The sequence below is a fragment of the Heloderma suspectum genome, chromosome 11 (assembly GCF_057233095.1).
Source record: "Heloderma suspectum isolate Gila_16-S chromosome 11, 16-S_ref, whole genome shotgun sequence".
Taxonomy (NCBI): Eukaryota; Metazoa; Chordata; class Lepidosauria; order Squamata; family Helodermatidae; genus Heloderma; species Heloderma suspectum.
Genome location: NC_139468.1, coordinates 38,638,345 through 38,659,846, shown reverse-complemented (window position 1 = coordinate 38,659,846; position 21,502 = coordinate 38,638,345). Strand labels below are relative to the sequence as shown.

At 45.0% G+C, this 21,502-nt stretch overlaps 1 protein-coding gene across 3 annotated transcripts in view; it reads left to right on the top strand.

Moving 5' to 3' along the window:
* Positions 1–21,502, top strand: part of SLCO3A1 (solute carrier organic anion transporter family member 3A1) — a 163,460-nt gene that overhangs the window by 18,137 nt on the left and 123,821 nt on the right. For 2 of the 3 annotated variants that reach the window (XM_084817438.1, XM_084817439.1), the window contains exon 2: positions 18,517–18,982. In XM_084817438.1, coding sequence (XP_084673564.1) covers positions 18,517–18,982 — 466 coding nt within the window. Of the gene's footprint in view, positions 1–12,705; positions 17,769–18,516; positions 18,983–21,502 lie in introns of those variants that run through there. The other variant, XM_084817440.1, reaches the window with a different exon arrangement.

The window sequence follows — 21,502 nt, the reverse complement described above, 5'->3', positions numbered from 1 at the left end:
CACAGCTTTCGTCTCCCTGCTCAGTGAAAGTGCCTTTCATCTGAACTGGAACAACACCATGCTAGACATTGATTATGCTGTCTGTTGGATGGTGGGTGGAAGGGCTTGGTAGTAGAGTACCTTCAGTAGCTTTGGATACTGAAGGTCCCAGGTTCAATTCCCGGCTTCCCCAATGAAAGATCTTGGGCAGCAAGGTGGGAAGGAAAGACTCCTGCCTGTCTTTGGAGAGCTGCTGCCAATTACAGTATTTATGCCCTGCTTGTGGGTTTCCAGTCAACAGCTGGTTGGCCACTGTGTGAACAGAATGCTGAACTATATGGACCCTTAGTCTGATCCAGCAGGGCTCTTCTTATGTACTTACAGTAGACCTGGAAAGGGCAGAATGTAGATTGGGATCTACTGGTACATCCTGGAATGATTTGCAGTAGATCAGCAAGGGTTTGTGACTTCTCATTGTTTAATAATAGCAACAAACCCCAAAGACATTCTCCCCTTTTCCTTTCTAAGTGAGGCTGTTAGGATCCTATATCTCTTGTACAGCCTTCTCCAACCTGGTGTCCTCCAACTGTTTGGGGCTTCAGTGCCCATCAGCCCCAGCCAGCATGGCCAGTGGTCAGGATTGATGGGAGTTGTACTCCAAAATATCTGGAGGCATAAGGTTGGGGAAGGTGGCTGTAGTAACTCTAGGTTCTTCCAGAAGAACCTGAAGCTCTTTTTGGATAAACCTGCCTTGAATGTTCAGATCTTCTCCTGAGGCCCTTCTCTGGGTAACGCCACTTTCTGAGATGAAATGGGTGGTGGCTAGGCAGAGATTTTTTTTCAGTTTTGGTGCCCCATTTCTTGGAACCTCCTTCCCCCAATAAGCATGCTTTGTACCTTCTCTGTTATCTTTTAGGCACCAAGCAAACACTTTTCTGTTTTACCAGGCTTTTTAACTGCTCCTTAAATACTTTTTTAAAAAAGACTGGTAGTTCTACTTTATCATTTATTCTGCTGTTTTTAGGTGTTTTTAGTGCATTCTGGATTTACACTTGGTTTTGGCTTACTATATATATTTTTTAATGTCTTGGAAATCAGCCAGGCACACTTATTGTGAAGAGTAGTATATGAGTGCCTTAAATTAATTAATTAAGATTGGCAAGAGAGAAATTGGGAGTGAGCACATAACCTGGCACTTTCCTTGGTCAGAGGGACGGTGCTTTAGTAGGTGAAATTGGCCCAGCTGAGGGGAATTGTTCTGAGTATGAGGCAGGACTGTGATAGAATACACGCGATGGAACACCTCTGATATGAGATCTGATCTGTTATCAAATGTCCTTGTTCACATGTGTTTGTGTACTCACATTATACACAATATAGGGATCTTGTACAGTGGCATGGTGCCTGCATGGTAGATCCTACACTGCGCTTCAATAAAATGGGAAATTAACTCAAGAGTAATTATAGTTGGATCAAAGAAGTTTATTTTTTACCACACATGTTAACAGAAAGAAGAAGGGTTCTTGATTTGTATAACAACCCCCAGAACTTGGACTGGCAAACTATTCCTGTGACAGAGATCATGAAATAAGAGACTGAAACAACAGGGAGTTGTGGTTCATCAAGTAAGGAGTGGTGCTAGGAAAACGGTGAGGCAGGGCTTGGGAGGCTGTGTGTGACAGGCTTTCCTTCAGATTTTAATGGCAGCCTCACAAGGGGCAGAGTGGCTAAATTCAGAGTGATTTTAGGAGAAGGAGAAAGAAATAAAGTCACCATGGGTATATTTACCATTTTTCAGGGTAAGGGGAACCCAATCACTGCCTGGTTGTTCATGGATACTTGGAAACTCACAGCGGGCACAGGCTACTCTCCAGTCTATAGAGTTTTGGACACAAATTCAAAATGGTGCCATCAACCCTCAAAAAAGGAAGGTAAGGGGAGACATGATAGAGGTGTACAAAATTATGCATGGTGTGGAGAATGTTGATAGGGAGACATTTCTCTTTCTAGAATCATAGAACAGTAGGGTTGGAAGGGACCTATAAGACCATCAAGTCCAACCCCCCTGCTCAGTGCAGGTATCCTAGTCCTCTCTCAATATACTAGAACCCAGAGGGGTCATCCTATGAATTTATTTATTTATTTATTTATTTAATTTAATTTCTATACCACCCAATAGCCTGAAGCTGATCAGTGGGAGATTCAGGACAGATCAAAGGAAGGACTTCTTCATACAGCACATGGTTAAAACTATGGAATTCACTGCCACAGGATGTAGTGATGGCCACCAATTTGGAAGACATTAAAAGGGGATTAGACAAATTCCTAGAGGAAAAGGCTATCAATGGCTACTAGTCTTGATGGCTATGTGCTACCTCCAGTACCAGAGGCTGTGAGCCTATATACACCAGTTGCTGGGGAACATGAGTTGGAGGATGCTGTTGCACTCGTGTCCTGCTTGTAGGCCCCTGGCCAACAGCTAGTTGGCCACTGTGTGAACAGAATGCTGGACTAGAGGAACCCTTGATCCGATCCAGCATGGATCTTCTTACGTTCTTAACCTGGGTGTCCAGATATCTTGGTTACCTCGAAATAGCAAAAAAAGGTAATGATGAGGAGACCAAACAATTGGCTAAGCTGTTATGAGGGATCCTTGAGCTACACTGAATCTCGTTGTAAAGATAAAATGGAGAATGGAGAACCCTGAGGCAAGGTTTCTCCGTGGACCCTGACTAATCTGAAGAAAATGTCAAACAAAGGGAGAGACAAGGAAACTTGGGGGAAGGAGGGAAGGAAGGGAAGCTCTCTATGTGCATGTGTAGTGTGTGTTGGGCTTTGAGACAGCAGGTCATGACTTGTGACACAACTAGGGATGTACGGACTGCCTAAAATCCACTCTGTCTGTGTTTCGCAGAGTGTCAGGCACCTTTCATTCCGTCATCTGCCCACAGATGGATGCGAATATTTTTTTTTCATCATGCGAAAAAATATGGAAATAATTACGTAAATAATTATGTAAGTATTTACGTAATTATTTACATAATTTACCTCAGTATGTAACATTTAGTGTATTTGTCCCCCAGTCCATTCAACATTTCCTCAGCAGAAACTTAACGTATTTTTCTATGGATTTATATGTGTAAATTTTGAGAAAGTAAAAAAAACATCCCAAAGTCCACGGACTCCACACAGCCTGAGGGGGCATTCCGCAGTAGATTGCGCAGGCCCGATTCTTAGAAATCTGAGCTCATTTTAATCCATCTCGAATTTCTCCAGCATCCCTAGACACAACGCCCTGTGATGCATAGCTCACGATGTCAAGATTGCATGCACGTACCCAGGAAAGGGAGGTTTGTGGGTGTCCTAGGCAGAAAGATTGAGCACAGAATGTAATTGGGCTGCACCACAAATGGAAGCTGAACAGAAATTCATAATGGGTGTTTCCTCAAGGGTGAAGCTCTATCTGGATATGCAAGGCAACAGATCTATCAGGGCATATAAGGCAAGGAGGAGGTTCGGGCAAAAGGGAGAGTGAGAGAAACTCTGACCCAGGAAAGGTGGGTTAGGCGCCAAAGTAGGAGAGGGAGAGAACTAGGTGGGATCATGAGGAATGGGCTGAAAGCTGAGCAAACCTTGGGTGGATCTTGGAGCTGCGTGACAGAGGGTCTGTCCATGCTGGGTCCATGATGAAAAGGATTGCAGGGGCCCCAAACTCAAACGTCAAACAAGGGGTTTTCAAACAAAGACTTCAAACAAAGGGTAATTGACTTTGGGCAGACTCTGAATGGGGTAGAACAAAGGGATCAATAGGCTTTGGGGAATGGCTTCTTCCATGAGGTAAAGCGAGCTTCCTGAACATTACAAACGCCATGCTTCCAAGGGACAGGTGGGTAGAAGTATGCAGAACGAAAGGGCGCCACAACAGCCATGAGATTGCTTACTTCCTGCTTACTTCCAGGAACACTCTGGGAATGGGGCTTTTGTGGCAGGAGCCGTAGAGCCCCTTGGGAGCATCTCCCACCCAGCGTGTCACCTGGAAGGCTATCTGCCAAACAGCAGTGGCTGTGGTCAAGAGGCTCAACAAATTGCTGCTTTGCACAGCGAAAGTGAGTGGATGCTTAGAAGAAGGGGGGGTGAAATAGAAATAGAGGGGGGAAATAAGGCGAGATGGGATGAGGGAAGAGTGTTCATTATACAAAGGGATAAAATGAAAGGTGTGATAATAGAAAATAAAATAAATGCAAAGGGATGTGGGTATTCGTTATGGGATAGAATACTTAAACCGAGGAGTGTTCTGTATTATAAGAGAAATAGATGGGATGTGGGGCGTTCATTATAATACAACACAACACAACGAGAGCCAGTGTGGTGTAGTGGCTAGAGTGTTGGACTGGGATCCAGGAGATCAGGGTTCTAGTCACCACTTGGCCATGGAAGCTCACTGGGTGACTTTGGGCCAGTCACAGACTCTCAGCCCAACCTACCTCACAGGGTTGTTGTTGTGAGGATAAATGGAGAGGAGGAGGATAACGTAAGCCACCTTGGGTTCCTTGCAAGAGGAAAAAAGGCAGGATATAAATGCGATCAATCAATCAATCAATAAAGATATATGATAGAAAATACAAAAGATAAAAAACAGATGGGGTAGATTGGGGGGAGCGTACATTATAAAAAGGGATGGGATGAGATAAAATGGGATAACTGGAAATGAAATAGATGGATGGGGAGGTGAGGGGTGTTTGTTACAAAAAGGATAGGATGAGAACCCTAAAAGCAAGCTTCTCTGCTCCTAAACAGTGAGTGCGTGCGTGTATGTACACATATGTGGCCCTCAGGGAACAAAAAGGTTGTGCACTCCTGTTCTGGTTTGTGCATTTTAAAGGTACCCTCCTGAGTCACCTGACTAGGGTAGCAACTTGGCAGTCAGGAAGGCACTTGGATAGATCTGGAGTTTCCAAGCTTTGCGTAATGCAGAAGGATGCACAGGCCAATGAACTTCCATTGCATTAAAAGCAGGCATAGTAATGCCAGGGCCCTGCTGCTTCTGTGAAGCCCTTGCTCAGCCAGCCTCTCCCAGAACAACAGTGCATATTAGACAAGGCAGAGGCTCATGCCAAGCAAATACCAAAACATTGCACTGCACGTATACAAAGCCATCATGCTGGAGCTTCTCAGTGAGAGATTATTACTCCCCTCAGTGGTTGTATCTTTTATATATTAAGGTTTACTAGCAGTTCTGAGAACCTGACTGTGATGTAGCTGCATCGCTAGCCCGCTTCACATGTTAACTCACATGAAGGGGCAAAGCATCTGAAAAGCGGCTGGAAACTCCTCCCACCCTCACCGTCCATGCAGAGTTGGCTACATGCTTAGACCGGCTTTTCCCCAGTCCTGGAACCCTGATCGTGCAGTATACTAGTATACAGAAACTAGCATGAAATCGATATGCATTTGTGCATAGGCGTGCGTACAGGGTGTGCTGGATGTGCCCAGGCACACCCTAATGCCCCCCCAAGTGGATTTGCATTTTAATTTAATTGCATGATACGCTCCTTTAGTTTAAAGTATGGATTGTTATATTATGCAATAAGCGCCGAATTGCGTAATACAGATGCTGTAGAAATGTATAGGAAGCCACGTTTGCTTTGCAGCATGCGTCCCCACTACTGCGCCACCACATTACCATTGTATTGTAATGCTCCCCCTCCGACTACTATTCCAGAAAAATCTTTGACCTATAAAAACAGCCGCAATTTGGGGGGGGTATTTTGTGTCTCATTTTTTAAGATTGTATTTTTTAAGTAGTCGTTAATTTTTTTTTAAGTTTAGTTAGTTTTTAGTTTCTGTAGTTTGTTTGATGAATAAAAATAATGTCCTTTATGACTGAGTATTGAATAACTGTTCGCCTTAAAAAAAAAAAAAAAGTCCCTGGGTGCACACCCTAATGAAATGTGCTGCACATGCCTATGCATTTGTGTAGTGCATTATCATCATCATCTCTATACCGCCCAATAGCCAAAGCTCTGTGGGCAGTTTACAACAACTTATACGACAATAAAATACAGCATAAAAATTTAAATATGCAAAATTTAAAACAATTTAGACAGCTAAAACAGTTTCAGTACAATACTAGACCTGTTTAGACAACTGGTATAAATGCCCCGTCATATGCCATTACTGCTTTTTATAGCTAGAAAATTAGCCATATTCCTTATTCAGTCTTCGAAAAATGATGTCAGATTTGTTAACTAATTCCAGTTCATCTGCGTCTGAACATTTAAGAAACAGGGAACTTTTATTCTTCTCACCTACATATGTGCCTGTGAGATGTGTAAGTGTTTTAACAGCCTGGCAGGTAGGGGTGTGTAAGAGAGGGAGGGAGAGGCACTTATGTAACTCTCTTACGTATATAAATTTGGCTCCCGGGTGTTTGGATTCCCAGCTGCCTAGGGAGCACAGGCTCTACTTCAAGAAAAATGGAGCAAGTAAGACTAATCTTTTTGTTACATCTGGCAAGTAAAATGTGTCGGGAGCACTTCAAATACAAATTAGAGCTGTTTATTAGCTCCACAGATGGAACCTTAATGTGCTGGGAGATTTATTTTGCAAATTATTTGGAATGCAAGAAACAGAAATAAAGCATCATAGCACAGCACTCCCCTTTCCCAGTTGTCTCATTGCTTATAGTGATCAAATACCCACCTCCTGGCCCACATTGTTCTTGATTCCACATTGCTAAAGTTTATTCATTCTCCTGTTCCCAGCTCCTTGTCAAAACCCAAGTCTATGGTAAATCTTGAACTGGAGACCTGAGCGAATTATGCCTGTGTGCTGCCACCACTCAGCTCTGGCCAAAGGAGGGAACTGCAGCTCTGCGAAGGAAGCATCTTCACCCCTATAGGGCTGAGCGGGTCAGGTGATACACACTGACCTCTATAAAAAGGCTTCCCGGTCTGGCTTGCTTGTTGATCTCAGCAAGTAGGAGACGCCACTCTTTTTGTTCCTTGTTAGTTACCTATTGCCTCCCCTCTGCCTTCGTTTTATTTTGCCTTGCCGCGCTGTAAATTTTATGGGAGCCAAATCTGACCGTTGCCAACTCTCTCTCTCTTTTATTATTTTTCTTTTTTGTTTCTTTTATTCTTCAACATTATTCAGTTGGAGCTTTTTAAATACTTCAGTACCTCTTGCTTTTTTGTCTTATTTTAAAATGTCTTGTCATGAATGTGGGGTGAGTGCAGAATGCTCTACAGAATATTTCCCACTTGTAGAAACACATCTTTTCCTAAAATTAATTAGTAACATAATGAATGAACACTATACAAGTCAACTGGGCATCTATGATACCAGTCAAATCTAAAATCAAAGTTGTAATTTACTTTTTTGATATGATAGTCCCTAGGAAGCACATATATTTATGCATGTAGCTCATGCTAAAATTAGGGTGCAATCCTATGCGTGTTCAGACAGAAAAAAGTCCTACAATTCCCACCATGCCCCAGCCAGCTATACTGGCTGGGGCATCTTGGGAGTTGTAGGACTTTTTTTTCTGTCTGAACATGCATAGAATTGCGCCCTTTATTAACAGTGGTCAGTGCCTTCATGCCTTCCCCCTCATCAAAATAATGTGTGCTTCTTAGAGCAGTGAGTAGTTCCAAGTGGGGGAGCACACCCACACCATTTCCATGCAGCCCCTTCCCCACCCCCTTGCTATCATGGTCACACACACCCCTTGCTGTTGTTGTCAGCAGCACCCCACACCACCCCTTGCCACTGTGGGCCCTCTGAAGAGCTGCGTCGGCTAGAGGAAGTGGCCAGCATGGATCTTCAGAGAGCCAGCCGGGCCCACATGCCTGTTTCTGAAGGGGTCATTCCTCAGAGCCGGGCATTGTGGGAGGGATGTCCCAGGAGCTCGCCTGTACAATGGTCTGGAGCAAGAAGATGGGTGTCTGGGATTAACTTCCTGTCCTGTTTTGCTCTGAAGATCCCCTCAGAGCAAAACAGAGGATGGGTGGCTGCTCCAGAGAGCCCTACCATCCGCTTCCTTGCTGTGATATTTGCCACAGTGGGATTGGTGGGGGTCTCTGCAGCACCTGCTGGAGGTGGTGGCAGGCCCTCCTGGTGTGTGGGGGAGGGGGCATGTACATTCATGGCTCCTCCTGCACCATCGCCTGAGCAAAGGGATTCACTCTGCTTCATAGGAGGGCCAGACCTGGTTCTAGGGATGTATGGACTGTGTAAAATCTGCTCCGTCTGTGTTTTGCGGATTGTCAGGTGCCTTTCATTCTGTCATCCTCTCACAGACGGATGCGAATATTTTTTTTCATCATGCGGAAAAATATGGAAATAATTACGTATTTATGTAAGGATTTACATAAGTATTTACATAATTTACCCCAGTACGTAACATTTAGTGTATTGTCCCCTATTCCATTCTACGTTTCCTCAGCAGAAACGTACGTATTTTTCTACGGATTTATATGCGTAAATTTTGGGAAAGTAAAAAAATCATTCGAAAGTCCACAGACTCCGCAGGGCCTGAGGGGGTGGCTCTGCAACGGATTCCGCAGCTCGGATTCTTAGAAATCTGAGCTCATTTTAAGCTGTCTCAAATTTCTCCAGCATCCCTACCTGGTTCCAGGCTTGGTTTACTTTGCTTTTGCTAGAAGATTATTGGTGTTTCGTAATACTTGTGTTTATTTACAAATATACCATTTGAGCCTAGTGGGAGGCACAGCTGCTGCTGCTTCTTCTTCTTCTCCTTCTCCTTCTCCTTCTATTTATACCCTGCCTTTTCCCCAGTACTGGGACACAAGGTGGCTTACAAAAATTAAAACATATACAATTAAAGCATGTGAAAATATACAAAAATTAAAATGTAAATTAAACGACAATACAATTAAAATTACATTAAAACATTAAAACAGCATTTTAAACCAGCATTTTAGCAGCTTACCCCCAGGTTCCAACTATGTCCCAAAAGCCTGCTGGAACAATAATGTTTTAGTCTGCCTCCGGAAACACATCAAGGAGGGAGCCATCCTAGCCTCCCTGGGAAGGGTGTTCCACAGCTGTGGGGCAGCCACCGAGAAGGCCTTCTCCTGGGTTTCCCAGAAACGTGACAGTGGTGGGACTGAGAGAAGGGCCTCCCCAGAAGATCTCAGGACATGGGCAGGTTCATAAGGGAGGATACGGTCTTTCAGGTAACCTGGACTGGAGCCATATAGGGCTTTATGGGTCATAGTCAGCACTTTGAATTGTGCCTGAAAACAGACTGGAAGCCAGTGAAGCTGTTTTAACAAGGGAGTTGTACGCTCCCCATAACCAGCCCCAGTCAACAGTCTGGCAGCAGCTCTTTGGACCAGCTGCAGTTTCTGAACACTCTTCATAGGCAGCCCCATGTAAAGCACGTTACAGTAATCCAGATGGGATGTAACTAAGGTATGTGTCACCGTGGCCAAATCAGACATCTCCAGGAACGGGCACAGTTGGTGCACCAGTTTTAACTGTGCAAAAGCACTCCTGGCCACCGCTGAAACCTGAGCATCCAGGCTTAGGGCTGAATCCAGGAGCACCCCCAAACTGCGAACCTGAGTGTAACCCCATCCAACACAGGCTGAATTCCTATTCCCTGGTCTGCCTTTCGACTGACCAGAAGCACCTCTGTCTTTCTGGATTAAGTTTCAATTTGTTCTCCCTCATCCAGTTCATTACTGATGCCAAACACTGTTTAAGGACAGAAACAGCTGCCTTAGAATCTGGTGGAAAGGAGTAGTAGAGCTGGGTGTCATCAGCATATTGGTGGCATCGAACTCCAAAACTCCGGACAACCTCTCCCAGCAGTTTCATGTAGATATTAAACAGCATGGGGGACAGAACAGACCCCTGAGACACCCCGCAAGCTAACGGCCACAGAGTCGAACGGGCATCCTTCTGAGTTGGCCTGCTTGGAGTCACTGTAAAACAGTACCCCCAAGTCCCATCCCAGCGAGGCATCCCAGAAGAATACCATGGTCGATGGTATCGAATGCTGCTGAGAGGTCCAGCAGAACTAACAGGGACACACTCCCCCTGTCCAGTTCCCAGCGTAGGTCATCCATCAAGGCGACCAAAGCTGTCTCCGTTCCTTACCCAGGCCTGAAACCAACTGAAATGAATCAAGATAATCCATTTCATCCAGGAACCCCTGGAGCTGGGAAGTCACCACACGCTCTAATACCTTGCCCAAAAATGGTACGTTAGACTGGACGATAGTTATCTAGTATGGTGGGATTCAGGGAAGGCTTCTTCAACAGAGGTCTCACAACCACCTCTTTTAAGCATAATGGAACAATACCTTGTTCCAAAGAGGCATTAACCACTCCCATTATCCACTCAGCCAGTCCTCCTCTGGCCTCTTTAATAAGCCAGGAGGGGCAAGGATCCAGCATATATGTGGTGGCTCTCACCCCTCCAAGGATCCTGTCCACATCCTCGGGCTGCACAAATTGAAAAGAAACCGACAACACAGCTTAAGTTATGATGGGAGCTGTAGTCCAACTCATCTGGAGTGCACTGGGTTGAGGAAGGCTGGCTGAAGCACCCTGATACAGCCAAATCTACTGCTCCCCTAGATCAGGTGTCCAGGGAGTAAGCAAGCCACCAACCCCAAACTGTGTCTTTCTCAATCTGCCCCCAAATGGCTGTTTCTTTTCACAGAGACACCTGGATTACTACATCCGTAGCTAGGCAGGGGAAACCTTCCTTGATGGTTCTCTCTATTTAGAACATCCCCCCAAATGGTCCTGTATCAAGAAGTAATTGGCCAACTATTTAGATCCCATGGAAACATATTGCCAGCCTTTGCTCGACAAAGGGATCTGCCTCCTAGCCCAGTGATAAACAGCTGCCTGTCATCACCCTTCTGCACGTGGCTGAAACCACTCAAAACTAGGCTGAAACCACTCAAAATGGGTCTTGTGAATTCTGTGATGACTTGCAGTCATGCCACCAACATCTCATGACTGATTACACCAAAAGCTGCATAAAGACTTAAGAAGATTAGGAAGGTGCAATTGCCCCTCCTATCTCTAGGTGGAAGTGTATTAATCAAGGCCACAAATGCAACCCCCTCATTAGCCCCAGGCCTGCACTAATGAATGTACATATATGCTCATACCACCCTCCCAAAGCTAGGAATGGATGTGCTTGCAGGAATAGCCATGGGAGTGTCTTCCTTGGAGAATGGAAGATGAGGTGTGCCTACGATGCAATCTTGCAAAGGATGCAGGATATATATTGGCCGTAATAATAAATGCTGAAGTGGAAAACGGGGGCTATTGTCAGTCTGTCCAATTTCTGCAGATCCTTTGGCTGCAAGTCTGATTCTTCCCATCTCTTCACTGGCTCCCTATTCAGTCTAGGTTTCAGTATAAGCTGCTTCTTTTGACTTTTAAAGCCTGTCATTGTTTAGCTTCTCCGTATGTTTCAGCCTTATTTCGCACCATAGACCTGCTCGAGTTCTTTGCTCTTTGAATGCGTTGCTTCTTACCCATCCTCCAAGGGTTTCTACTTCTCTTGCCTGGCTCCATCCATTCTCTCTTGCTGCTCCTTCCTCTTGGAATTCTCTTCCAGAGTATTTGCGCACCATTGATTCAATTACTGCTTTTAAATCTCAGTTAAAAACCTTTCTCTTTTCCAAAGCATCTGGAACTTTAGATTTTATTATTGCTGGTAATGTTGACTATTTAGTTTCATAGTGTTTTCCTGTGCCTGTCTGCTGTCTTCTCCTCCTTTCCTTTTAGTTTTATTTTGTGATTTTATTAGAATGTAAGCCTTTGTGGCAGGGATTTCCTGTTTTATTGTTTTATTCTGTGCAGTGCCATGTGCATCCATGGCGCTATACAAAGTAAGTAAGTAAATAAATAAATAATCTCAGTAAATCCTTTTTGTGACAGAGAGGACATTTGGGGTGGATAGATGCTGAGGTCAGGAGCTTTTCACCCATCTGGCTGTTTCTGTAAGGATGGTGAGCACGGCTATCTTTTGGCATTGAAGGTCAGAGTTTGTGACAAGGAATATCCAGAGGTGCTTCAGCATGAGAAAGGGGAAGGGTGGATCTGCTTGCTGAATCCGTGTTCAGAGGTCATTGTTAGAATAGTAATTGTCAGGAGGTCGCCGCTGCTGCCTTCTGAAATCCTCAGGTGGCCAGAATCAACACGCAGACAATAGGGCTCTTTTCCAAGGCTTTACTTCCATTCAACCTAATGATGCTTACAGATGCTAATTGCTTGCTCCTACGAGTGAGACTTAAGAGAGCTGCCTACTCGGGGGTTCTAGCCTTAGGAATCGGTTGATCTCCGTTTGGAGGGGAAGGCGGGAAACCTCTGAACTTATGGGCTAGGAGAGAGTCCACCCCTTTCCCGTGGGGCATCGGGGCACTGCTGTTGCTGTCACGCCAAGCTGACTGAGTGCCTCCTCTCGGCGCCTGCCATCTCCCGCTTGACGCTGCGCCGGCACCTAGCATCCAGAAACTGCTGTTGCACCTCCCTCTCCCTGCCAGGGTCACTATCACTCTCAGGAATGTGTACCGGGAGGAGTTCTTCCCCCAGCTGCACCTCTGAACAGCGTGCGGGTTCCTCTCCCATGGTTTCTATCTCTTCCTCAGAATCAGAACTGCTTTGGGCTCTGATCCAACCCTGACAGTAATGATTTTTTGTGTGTGTGTGGTGGGTGGGTGGGGATTCTGAAACAGATACTCTTAGAGACAAAATTGCTTGAAAATAAAATTGGTTCCCCAATTCAGTTTTAAAATATGTTAGCTGGGATGTCGTTGGGATGTAGTGGTTTCTTTTCTTAAGGATTTTTGTTGGGGAGAGTCCATCACTTGGTAGCAGAGCGTGTGCTTTGCACGCAGTTAGCCAACTTGAGTCTCAAAACAGCATACAAGAGGCAAAATGCTATTTAAAACTGCATTAAAATTACCAAGGGTGCTTTCAGACAGAGGGCTCCTAGCACTACCAATCAAAAGACATTGTGCAGTTATTTCATCTTTTCTTCCTTAATGGATTTTTTTTTGCCTAGAAAATAGGCAAACAGGGTATCAAATGAATTTGGCATTATTGCCTTAATTTCTTTTATTGTTGAGACACTGGAAGCTTTTCCCCAGACAGTTGAAAGTCGCCCTCTGGCCTCTGAAATTGCGGCAGCATTGCCCACCTATCACTGCAACCATAAGGGCTAGAAATTTGCTCTTGTTGTTCATTGTTCTTAAATGGAAGCTGAGATTTCCCCAGATGGCACGCTCTGTGCTCAAGACAAATCCCTGCACATAATCATCCAATTGTGGAATCCACAGGATTCTGTTTAGTGGGTCTGAGCAAACGGACCAGTTCTTTTTTAATTGATAGAAGTAAAAACAAAATTTAAAAACCCAACCCCACAACAACATTACTGTGCTGTTTTTAACCAAATACACAGAAACAAGATCCATGCTTTAAAAACACATTAAAAAGGAATACATATTTGGAGCCAGGACTGTTAAAGCTATTGCAACCCAATATAATGAGCCTGTTCACATGTCACAACAACCCATCGTGGGTTAAGTTACACATGGAGGCTGTCGCATCATGCTGGGAGCCCGCGGGTAGCATTTTTGCATGCCACTCAGCTTCCCGTGGTTTGTCATGCCATGCGAACCCAAGCGGCAGGGGTTGTTTGATGGTTGGACAACCCTCAACCCATGGCTTCTTTTAGTGTCATTTGCGGGTTGTCTAACCCTCAAACAACCCCTGCCGCCTCGGTTTGCATGACACAATAAGCCACAGCAAACAGGGTGCCTATAGGCACCATGCAAAAAAGGCACCCACGGGTGTCCAGCAGAACGCAACAGCCCCTGTGGGTAAATTAAACTATGATGGGCTGTTGTGTTGTGCAAATCAATATCTATTGTTACAAAAATGACAATATGTCTTAAATTTCCTGAAAGAATCTGTTATTCCAGCAATTCGCAAACCTTTCATATTGCTTTCTAAACTAAATTATCACCACTACCATTAGGGACGCTGGAGAAATTCGAAATGGGATAAAATGAGCTCGGATTTCTAAGAACCTGACCTGCAGAATCCACTGTGGAGCGAGCCCTGCAGGCTGCGAGGAGTCTGTGGACTTTTGGATTTTTTTTTTTACTTCCCCCAAATTTATGCATATTTATTCATAGGAAAATACTCAAGTTTCTGCTGTGGAAAAGTGGAATGGAATGGGGGACAACATGCTAAATGTTACGTACTAAGGTAAATTATGTAAATTCTTATGAAACCTCCTGTGTAATTATTTACATATTTTTCCACATGACAAAAAAAAAGATTGCATCTGTCTCTGGACGATGGAACAAAAAGCACCTGACAATCTGTGAAACCCAGACGGAGCAGATTTTACACAGTCCGTACATCCCTAACTACCATTACCTGGTCCAGAGGAAGAGGCAGGTGAACAGGCAGGTTGCAATGATGAAGACAAGGAACAAGTCCAAGGGGCTTGTTTCAGTGGGCTATTGCTGGGGTGTGGGCCCTTGGCAGGTGCCTGACCGTGCCTACTCATGATGTTGGCCCTGCTGTCAGCAAAAGCAGACGAGCTCTGTGTGTAGCTAACTTGCATTAGGTCCAGTGGTCCTGTGAATGGACTCTGGGCCATTGAAACATGCATCAACTGCTCCCCCTCTTAGCTACTTTTCCTCCACCTTTTCCAAGACATGCAAGCCATCTTCCTTTTGCTCACCCACACAGCAGAAAAAGTACAGTCCCTTAGGTTTAAAAGCTCTGGAGATGTGTGTGAAGTGTTACCTGTGTTTTCTAGTTGCCACAAAGTGCCTTTGGGGAGATAGGAGCATGGACAAAATGAAGGGTGGATTATGTAAATTCATCCCGAGAGACCGATGTATAAGGAAGGCCCTGTACAGCGATACTCTTGAGAATGTAACATCTCTTCATTCTTCAGCTTCTCACGGAAGGATGGCAGTAATCGCAATTCTGCTATTATACAGCATTTTGTAGGCTTAAGGAGAAACTATCTTGAAGGAAAATGTGTTTTCATGCTGGATGTTTGGCAGCTGCAGCAGTCAGCAGGAACGATTATCTGTTTAGCAGCTGTGTATTTGGCCAGTGTTAACTGCGATTCCCCCGCCACTGCCTCCAAGTGCCAGACATTAAGGGCAGGGATTCCCTTTGCCCTGTGTATTCATGCTGTGGCCACTGGTCGCTTTGTCTTGCAAAGTACTCGGCTACACCGAGTACAGGCACCAGAGATGCAATGCAGTGCACTGGTGCCAAAGCCCCTGGCAGGATCTTGCGTTCCGCTTTCCATTGGTTTGGCTCCAAGCTCCATCTGGGTGTATGTGTGTGGCTTTATATTGTACAGATGGCAGCAGGAACGTTGTAAATGGAAGCCATAACATCAGGCTTTTGTCAGTTTCACTGTCATGCCACAGAAGCTCCGGTGGCACAAAGGGTGTTATTTAGGAAGGGCATCCTCTTCCATACTAGTTCCATACCCTTTTATTTACCCCCCTACCAGGTTATTTGGAGAGCTGCCTCCTCTCATATGAAGCTGCCTAATAGAACTTTGTCAGAGGCCCAACTCTGGTTGTGCCTCCTTGGTGATGGTACCTCAGCTGTGGAATTATCACCTCTATTTTTTTTCCCTAGTCCCAAATCAGATGTCTTTTAGGTGCTATGTAAAGACTATCGTGTTTTCCCATGCTATAAGAAGTTCAGATGGCTCTGAAAGTGGTTTTTTGTGGCCTTTGTGGTATGACTTGCCAGCGTTAGAAATTGCTCTGTTTTATCCTGCTTGTTGTTTTTATTGTTTTATTTTGTATTTTTTAAAAAAAATAATTGCATGCTGCCGACTTCCCCATGCGCCAACAAGTTCCAGGGGCAGCACTTACTTGGAGTTGGATTCTTTGAAAGGAGAAATAAGTGGAGACTTATGGTATTTTTGTAATATTTGGGTTTATTTACAAACATACAACTAGAACATGGGTTGGAAGCAAACTTCAGCTTGGCAACATACCGGCTATTCTCACATCACATCAGAGCCAAAATAAACTTTCTGTTAAATCCATATCGAGCACCTATGGTTCCCCCCCCCATTTTCACTGTAGAGTAGGTCCAGACCTTAAAAGCCCCCGCCCATGCTAGGTCCCTGATCCGGCCCCTCTGTGCCTACTTGAGAGTAAAGGTTGCTAGATATGGATTTAAAATAATGTCTGTTTTGGCCTTCAGATTTCCCAGAGAAAGATACCTGCTGCACCCCAAATTGCTTCCAGATCCTCAAAGCAAAGTTTTGCTTGCACCGAGACCTCCTTAGCTGAGGTTGGGGGAAGAGGGGAGATGTGTCACCTTCCTGTTCTATAGCTTCTCTGCCATTGAGAAAACTTCAAATCTCCTTCCTGAGCAGTTAGCCAGCAATCTCCATAAATGAATCCCCAAGAAGAGTCATTCCCTAAACATCATTACCAAGGAATTTGGCTGATAAAAGTTATGACGGAACCAGCACGCATAACAATATATATATATTATATTCTCTACCGGGCCAGGTTTAAGGTATTAGTACTAGCGTACAAAGCCCTAAACACCTTGGGACCAGGATACCCAAGAGAGCACCTTCTCCCTTACCAACCTAGACAGTCACTGCGGTCATCAGAAGGCCTGTCCCTGGTGGTTCCACATGGACCCATGGCCTTGCTGGAGTCCACCAGGAAAAGAGCCTTCAGCATGGTGGCCCCTTTCCTATGGAACTCCCTGCCTTCGGAGGTCAGACAGGCCAACACTGTGTTGCTTCCAGGGCCTCCTGAAGACCTTGCTATTTCAGGAAGCCTTCCTTGAGTGACCAGCCACTGTTTATTAAATTTGGTCTTATCAGAACTTGTTTCTGTTTGAAATGTTTTAAATTGTTTTAACATAGTGTTTTACTCCTTTATCTTTGCTGTTCACCGCTCCGAAATCTTTTGATGTGGAGCGGTGTATAAATATTGTAAATAATAATAATAATAATAATAATAATAATAAAAATTATAGGCCGCCTTGAAAATACTTTACTGAAAGTTGGAGTAATAATACTTCACATTAATCCTTGCCTGCTTTGCCAGGCCCCCCTCTGTGGAAAAAGGCCTGCGTTTTTCTGGCTCTGTCGTTGACTTGGCTGGCAGGGCTGAAGCAGGGAATGGGAGAGGAATGTCTTGTGGTGGCACAGCCCAGTGACCCAAATGCAGTCTGACAGGCCTGCTGCACCAGCAAGTCCTGGATTGTTCTTTGGGTCAGCATGGGAGAGAGACGTGCCACGGGGGGAAAGATTCTCAGTTACAGCTGAGGCGGGGAGGAATATGGCATGTTCTCGTGCACAGTAGGAGTGCTGACTGGTGTGCGCCTTATTCCGTCCTTCCTGCTGCTCAACATGTGCTCCTCGTGACAAATGGCTACTCGTTACACTGCAGCTCATCGTTTTCGGTTTTCCGGCGAAGTGTGTGTTAATGCTGGGGTGTGTTCAGAAACCACAAACGAGGCAGAAACTGCAGCGGGACCCAGGCTCGGTGATGTATTGGCTTCAGTTCTGCCCAACTTCCAAGGCAGTAAGATGTTCCCTCTTTCAGGAGAGGGGTCGTGGCTCAGCGTGGCAAGCACGCAGCTTGCATGCCGAAGGTCCCAGGTTCGATCCCTGGCATCTGCAGTTAGAAGGATCAAGGAGCAGGTCATGGGAAAGGAATCTCTCCGCCAGAGACTAGAAGAGCCGCTGCTGGTCAGAAGAGACAATACTGGGTTAGATGGGCAATGAGCCAGATCCAGTATAAGGCAGTTCCCTATGTTGCTAAGCCAGCATTCCCCCATCTGGTGCCCTCCAGATGTGTTGAACTCCAGTTCCCACCATCCTCAGCCAGCATGGTTGTTGGCAATGCCAACTGGGGATTATGGGAATTGTAGTCTAACCCATTTGGCGGGCACCAAGTTGGGGAAGGCTGTTCTGGAGGAGGCAGGGAATTTTTTCTTTCATTTTCCTTACCAAATAACACAGCAAGCGTTAGCGTGCCCACTAATACTTCCTCTCTGTGTTGACCAGTGATCTTTTAAATGTCCTATCAGCATTGCGATGTACACTGAGAACAGCCCCCTGCTCAAAGAGGACAGAGGCTGTCAGAACCTCTTGGACTCCAGCTGTAGAACATCTTCTGCTTTTAAGGACAAAAATGGGCAAAGGTTGTGATTGCCTCTGGTCCTAACTATTTCTGCTTTGCTCCTGAGGCTGTCTTTTTGTTTTTAAGCTGTTTATTGTTTGATTTTTTAAAAAGTCTTTAAAAAAAATTACTGGGCTTGCTGTAGAATAATATTACTTTTACTCCAGAATTGTTTTGTGTAAAACAAACCTTTTCAGGAGAAACTATTTGTGTCCCTGTGCATGTAATAAAGCTGTTCAAAGAGCTTTGCTGTTATCATGGGAGAAGGCTCTGCAGCAGAATAGACGGACCGGATGTTAAATAATCCGTGCCGAAATCTCTCTCTTTCCTCACAGGTGAGTGTCCTGACCACCTTGGAACGAAGATTCAACCTCCAGAGTGCCGATGTGGGTGTCATCGCCAGCAGCTTTGAGATTGGGAACTTGGCCCTCATCCTTTTTGTGAGCTACTTCGGGGCTCGGGGCCACCGGCCCCGTTTGATAGGCTGCGGAGGGATTGTCATGGCCCTCGGGGCGCTGCTCTCAGCACTGCCGGAATTCCTGACCCACCAGTACAAATACGAATCTGGGGAGATTCGGTGGGGGGCCGAAGGGAGGGACGTGTGTGTGGTCAACGGATCCACCAGTGATGAGGGACCAGACCCGGATCTTATCTGCAGGAGCAGGACTGCCACAAACATGATGTATTTGCTTCTCATTGGAGCACAAGTCCTCCTAGGGATTGGGGCTACACCTGTCCAACCGTTAGGCGTTTCCTACATTGACGACCACGTGAGACGGAAAGATTCTTCCCTGTATATAGGTAAGCGATGCAGCTTTCTGGAAGAAAGCATTAAACCTTTTCAGTGCAACTTGGTATTTTTTGCAGCTGTATGAAAAATGGTACAGATTTGATTCTCTCCCGCTCCACTCCCTGTGCTCACAGAGAAGGAGGTTGGAGACCAAAACAACATGGTGACCCCTTACAAATCTGCCTCCTGAACCAGTTGATGCTTTATTTGTGGTGTGGCTGGGCCTGGCCATGATATAACCAATGCAGATTGCTTTCTCTTGCGTCTAGCTAGTAGCTTCATCCTGCTTCAAATATACTTACTTGGACGAGAGAGAAAAAAGCTGTTAGTTTAGAGCCTGGCTCTTTAGTACGTGGATGCTGGGCTGTATGGGGCTGGCCAAGCCTTTCCAAGAGATCTTCTGAACCTTTGCTTCCTCAGTTCCTCTTGCCACAGCCCTTGCACTTGTGTTCTAGGATCAGGGGGCCATTGAACCTTAACAAAACAGTAACTTGTCATGTACGCTTAAAGTGTCCCCATTCAAAATTTGCTTCTTAGTTTGTGTAGGAAATAGGAACTCATCTTCCACTGGTCTGGACAAGGCCTGCATGACTTGTGACCCTCCATGTGTAATGTAGCCCATCACTCTTGTTTTGTTGCATGCAAGGTGCTTGAGCACATCCCATTTTTCAGTTCCAGGCAGTGACAACACCAGAAGTTTCATTAAGCCCCTGGTGGGCTACCAAACTCAGCTTGTGGGTTGCATGTGGCTTGATGGGTCATAGGTTGTTGTAGGCCTGCCCTAGAGCAGCCTTCCCCAGCCTGGTGCCCTCCAGATGTGTTGGACTACAACTTCTATCATCCTTAGCCAGCATGTAGAAGCAGCCAGCATCTAGAGGTTGATCTTGCAGTGTCCACCAAATTCCATCATGTCTGGATATTACCAAATACCATTGCCAAATTCCATCACAAAATTCCATTGTGTCCAGATGTTACTCCTCTTCATCCTGAGATTATAGTGTTACAACATATGCTTCTGTGCTGCTGATTAATTCAGTGCTCCATTTTTGTTCTGCTCCTCAGCAAACAGTTATTTGCTTCAGAGCAGAAACATGCACAGTTCATAGACCAAAATCCTTATGACAGAAAAAGAATGTCTTGAAACTGGGTGCATTTTGTGGATGTCCGTGGCAGGGGGTGGGGAGCGGGTGGTGGCAGGGAAATAAATAATTATGGATAACCCGTCTTGCCTTGCCTTGTCTGCTTGCATTTGTAATTGGAATGGCACCCTGATCATTCTATTTATTCACGGTTGCTGGCATTAGGGAAAGATGGTGATCTGTTAATAATCCATTTGGTCTGACAACTGTAATGAGGCAGTGGTTAATTAGTAAGATATTCTCGTAATGTTGTCTGTGAGTGAAAAGCCCCCTAACTTTAATCATATGAATAACTTTTGATTGACTTGAAAGTTATCTATTATGGCTTTCTGGACAGTAAGGTTTCTTCCCTCTAAAGTACTCTTAATTACTTTAAGGGCACAATCCTATGCATGTTTAGAGAGAGAAAAGTCCTACAACTCCCAGCATTCCCCAGCCAGCCATGCGGGCTGGGGAATGCTGGGAATTGTAGGACTTTACTCTCTCTAAACATGCATAGGATTGCACCCTAACCCAACTTTCAGGATGTTCTTTGCTTTATTTATTTTTATTATTATCATTATTATTTATTTACAATATTTATATACCGCTCCACATCAGAAGATTTCGGAGCAGTGAACAAAAAGGAAAAAGAATAAAACACCAGGTTAAAACAGGAACTGGCAGAAGAACTCTCAGAACCACTGTCTATTATCTTTGAGAAATCATGGAGGACAGGGGAAGTGCCAGATGACTGGAGGAGGGCTAATGTTCCTATCTTCAAAAAGGGTAAAAAGGAGGAACCTGGGAACTACAGACCAGTCAGTTTGACATCAATCCCTGGGAAAATTCTGGAGCAGATTATAAAGCAATCCATCTGTAAGCACCTTGAAAACAATGCAGTAATGACTCGAAGCCAACATGGATTTGTCAAGAACAAATCCTGCCAGACGAATCTGATCTCATTTTTTGATCAAGTCACCTCCCTTGTGGACTGTGGGAATGCATATATATCTTGACTTTATATACCTCGACTTCAGCAAAGCTTTCGACAAAGTGCCCCATGATATCCTGATGAGCAAACTAGCTCAAAGTGGGCTAGATGAAACAACGATCAGGGACCCACAGTTGGCTACAGAATCGGACTCAAAGATTGCTTCTCAATGGGATCATCTCAAACTGGGGAGAGGTAACGAGCGGGGTACCACAGGGCTCAGTCCTGGGTCCAGTGCTCTTCAACATTTTTGTTAATGACTTGGAGGAGGAGGTGCAGGGAATGCTGATCAAATTTGCATTCCCAATAAAATTGGGCGGGATAGCTAATACTTTGGAAGACAGAAACCAAATTCAAAGTGATCTTGATAGACTGGAGCGCTGGGCAGAAAACAACAGAATGACATTTAATAGGGACAA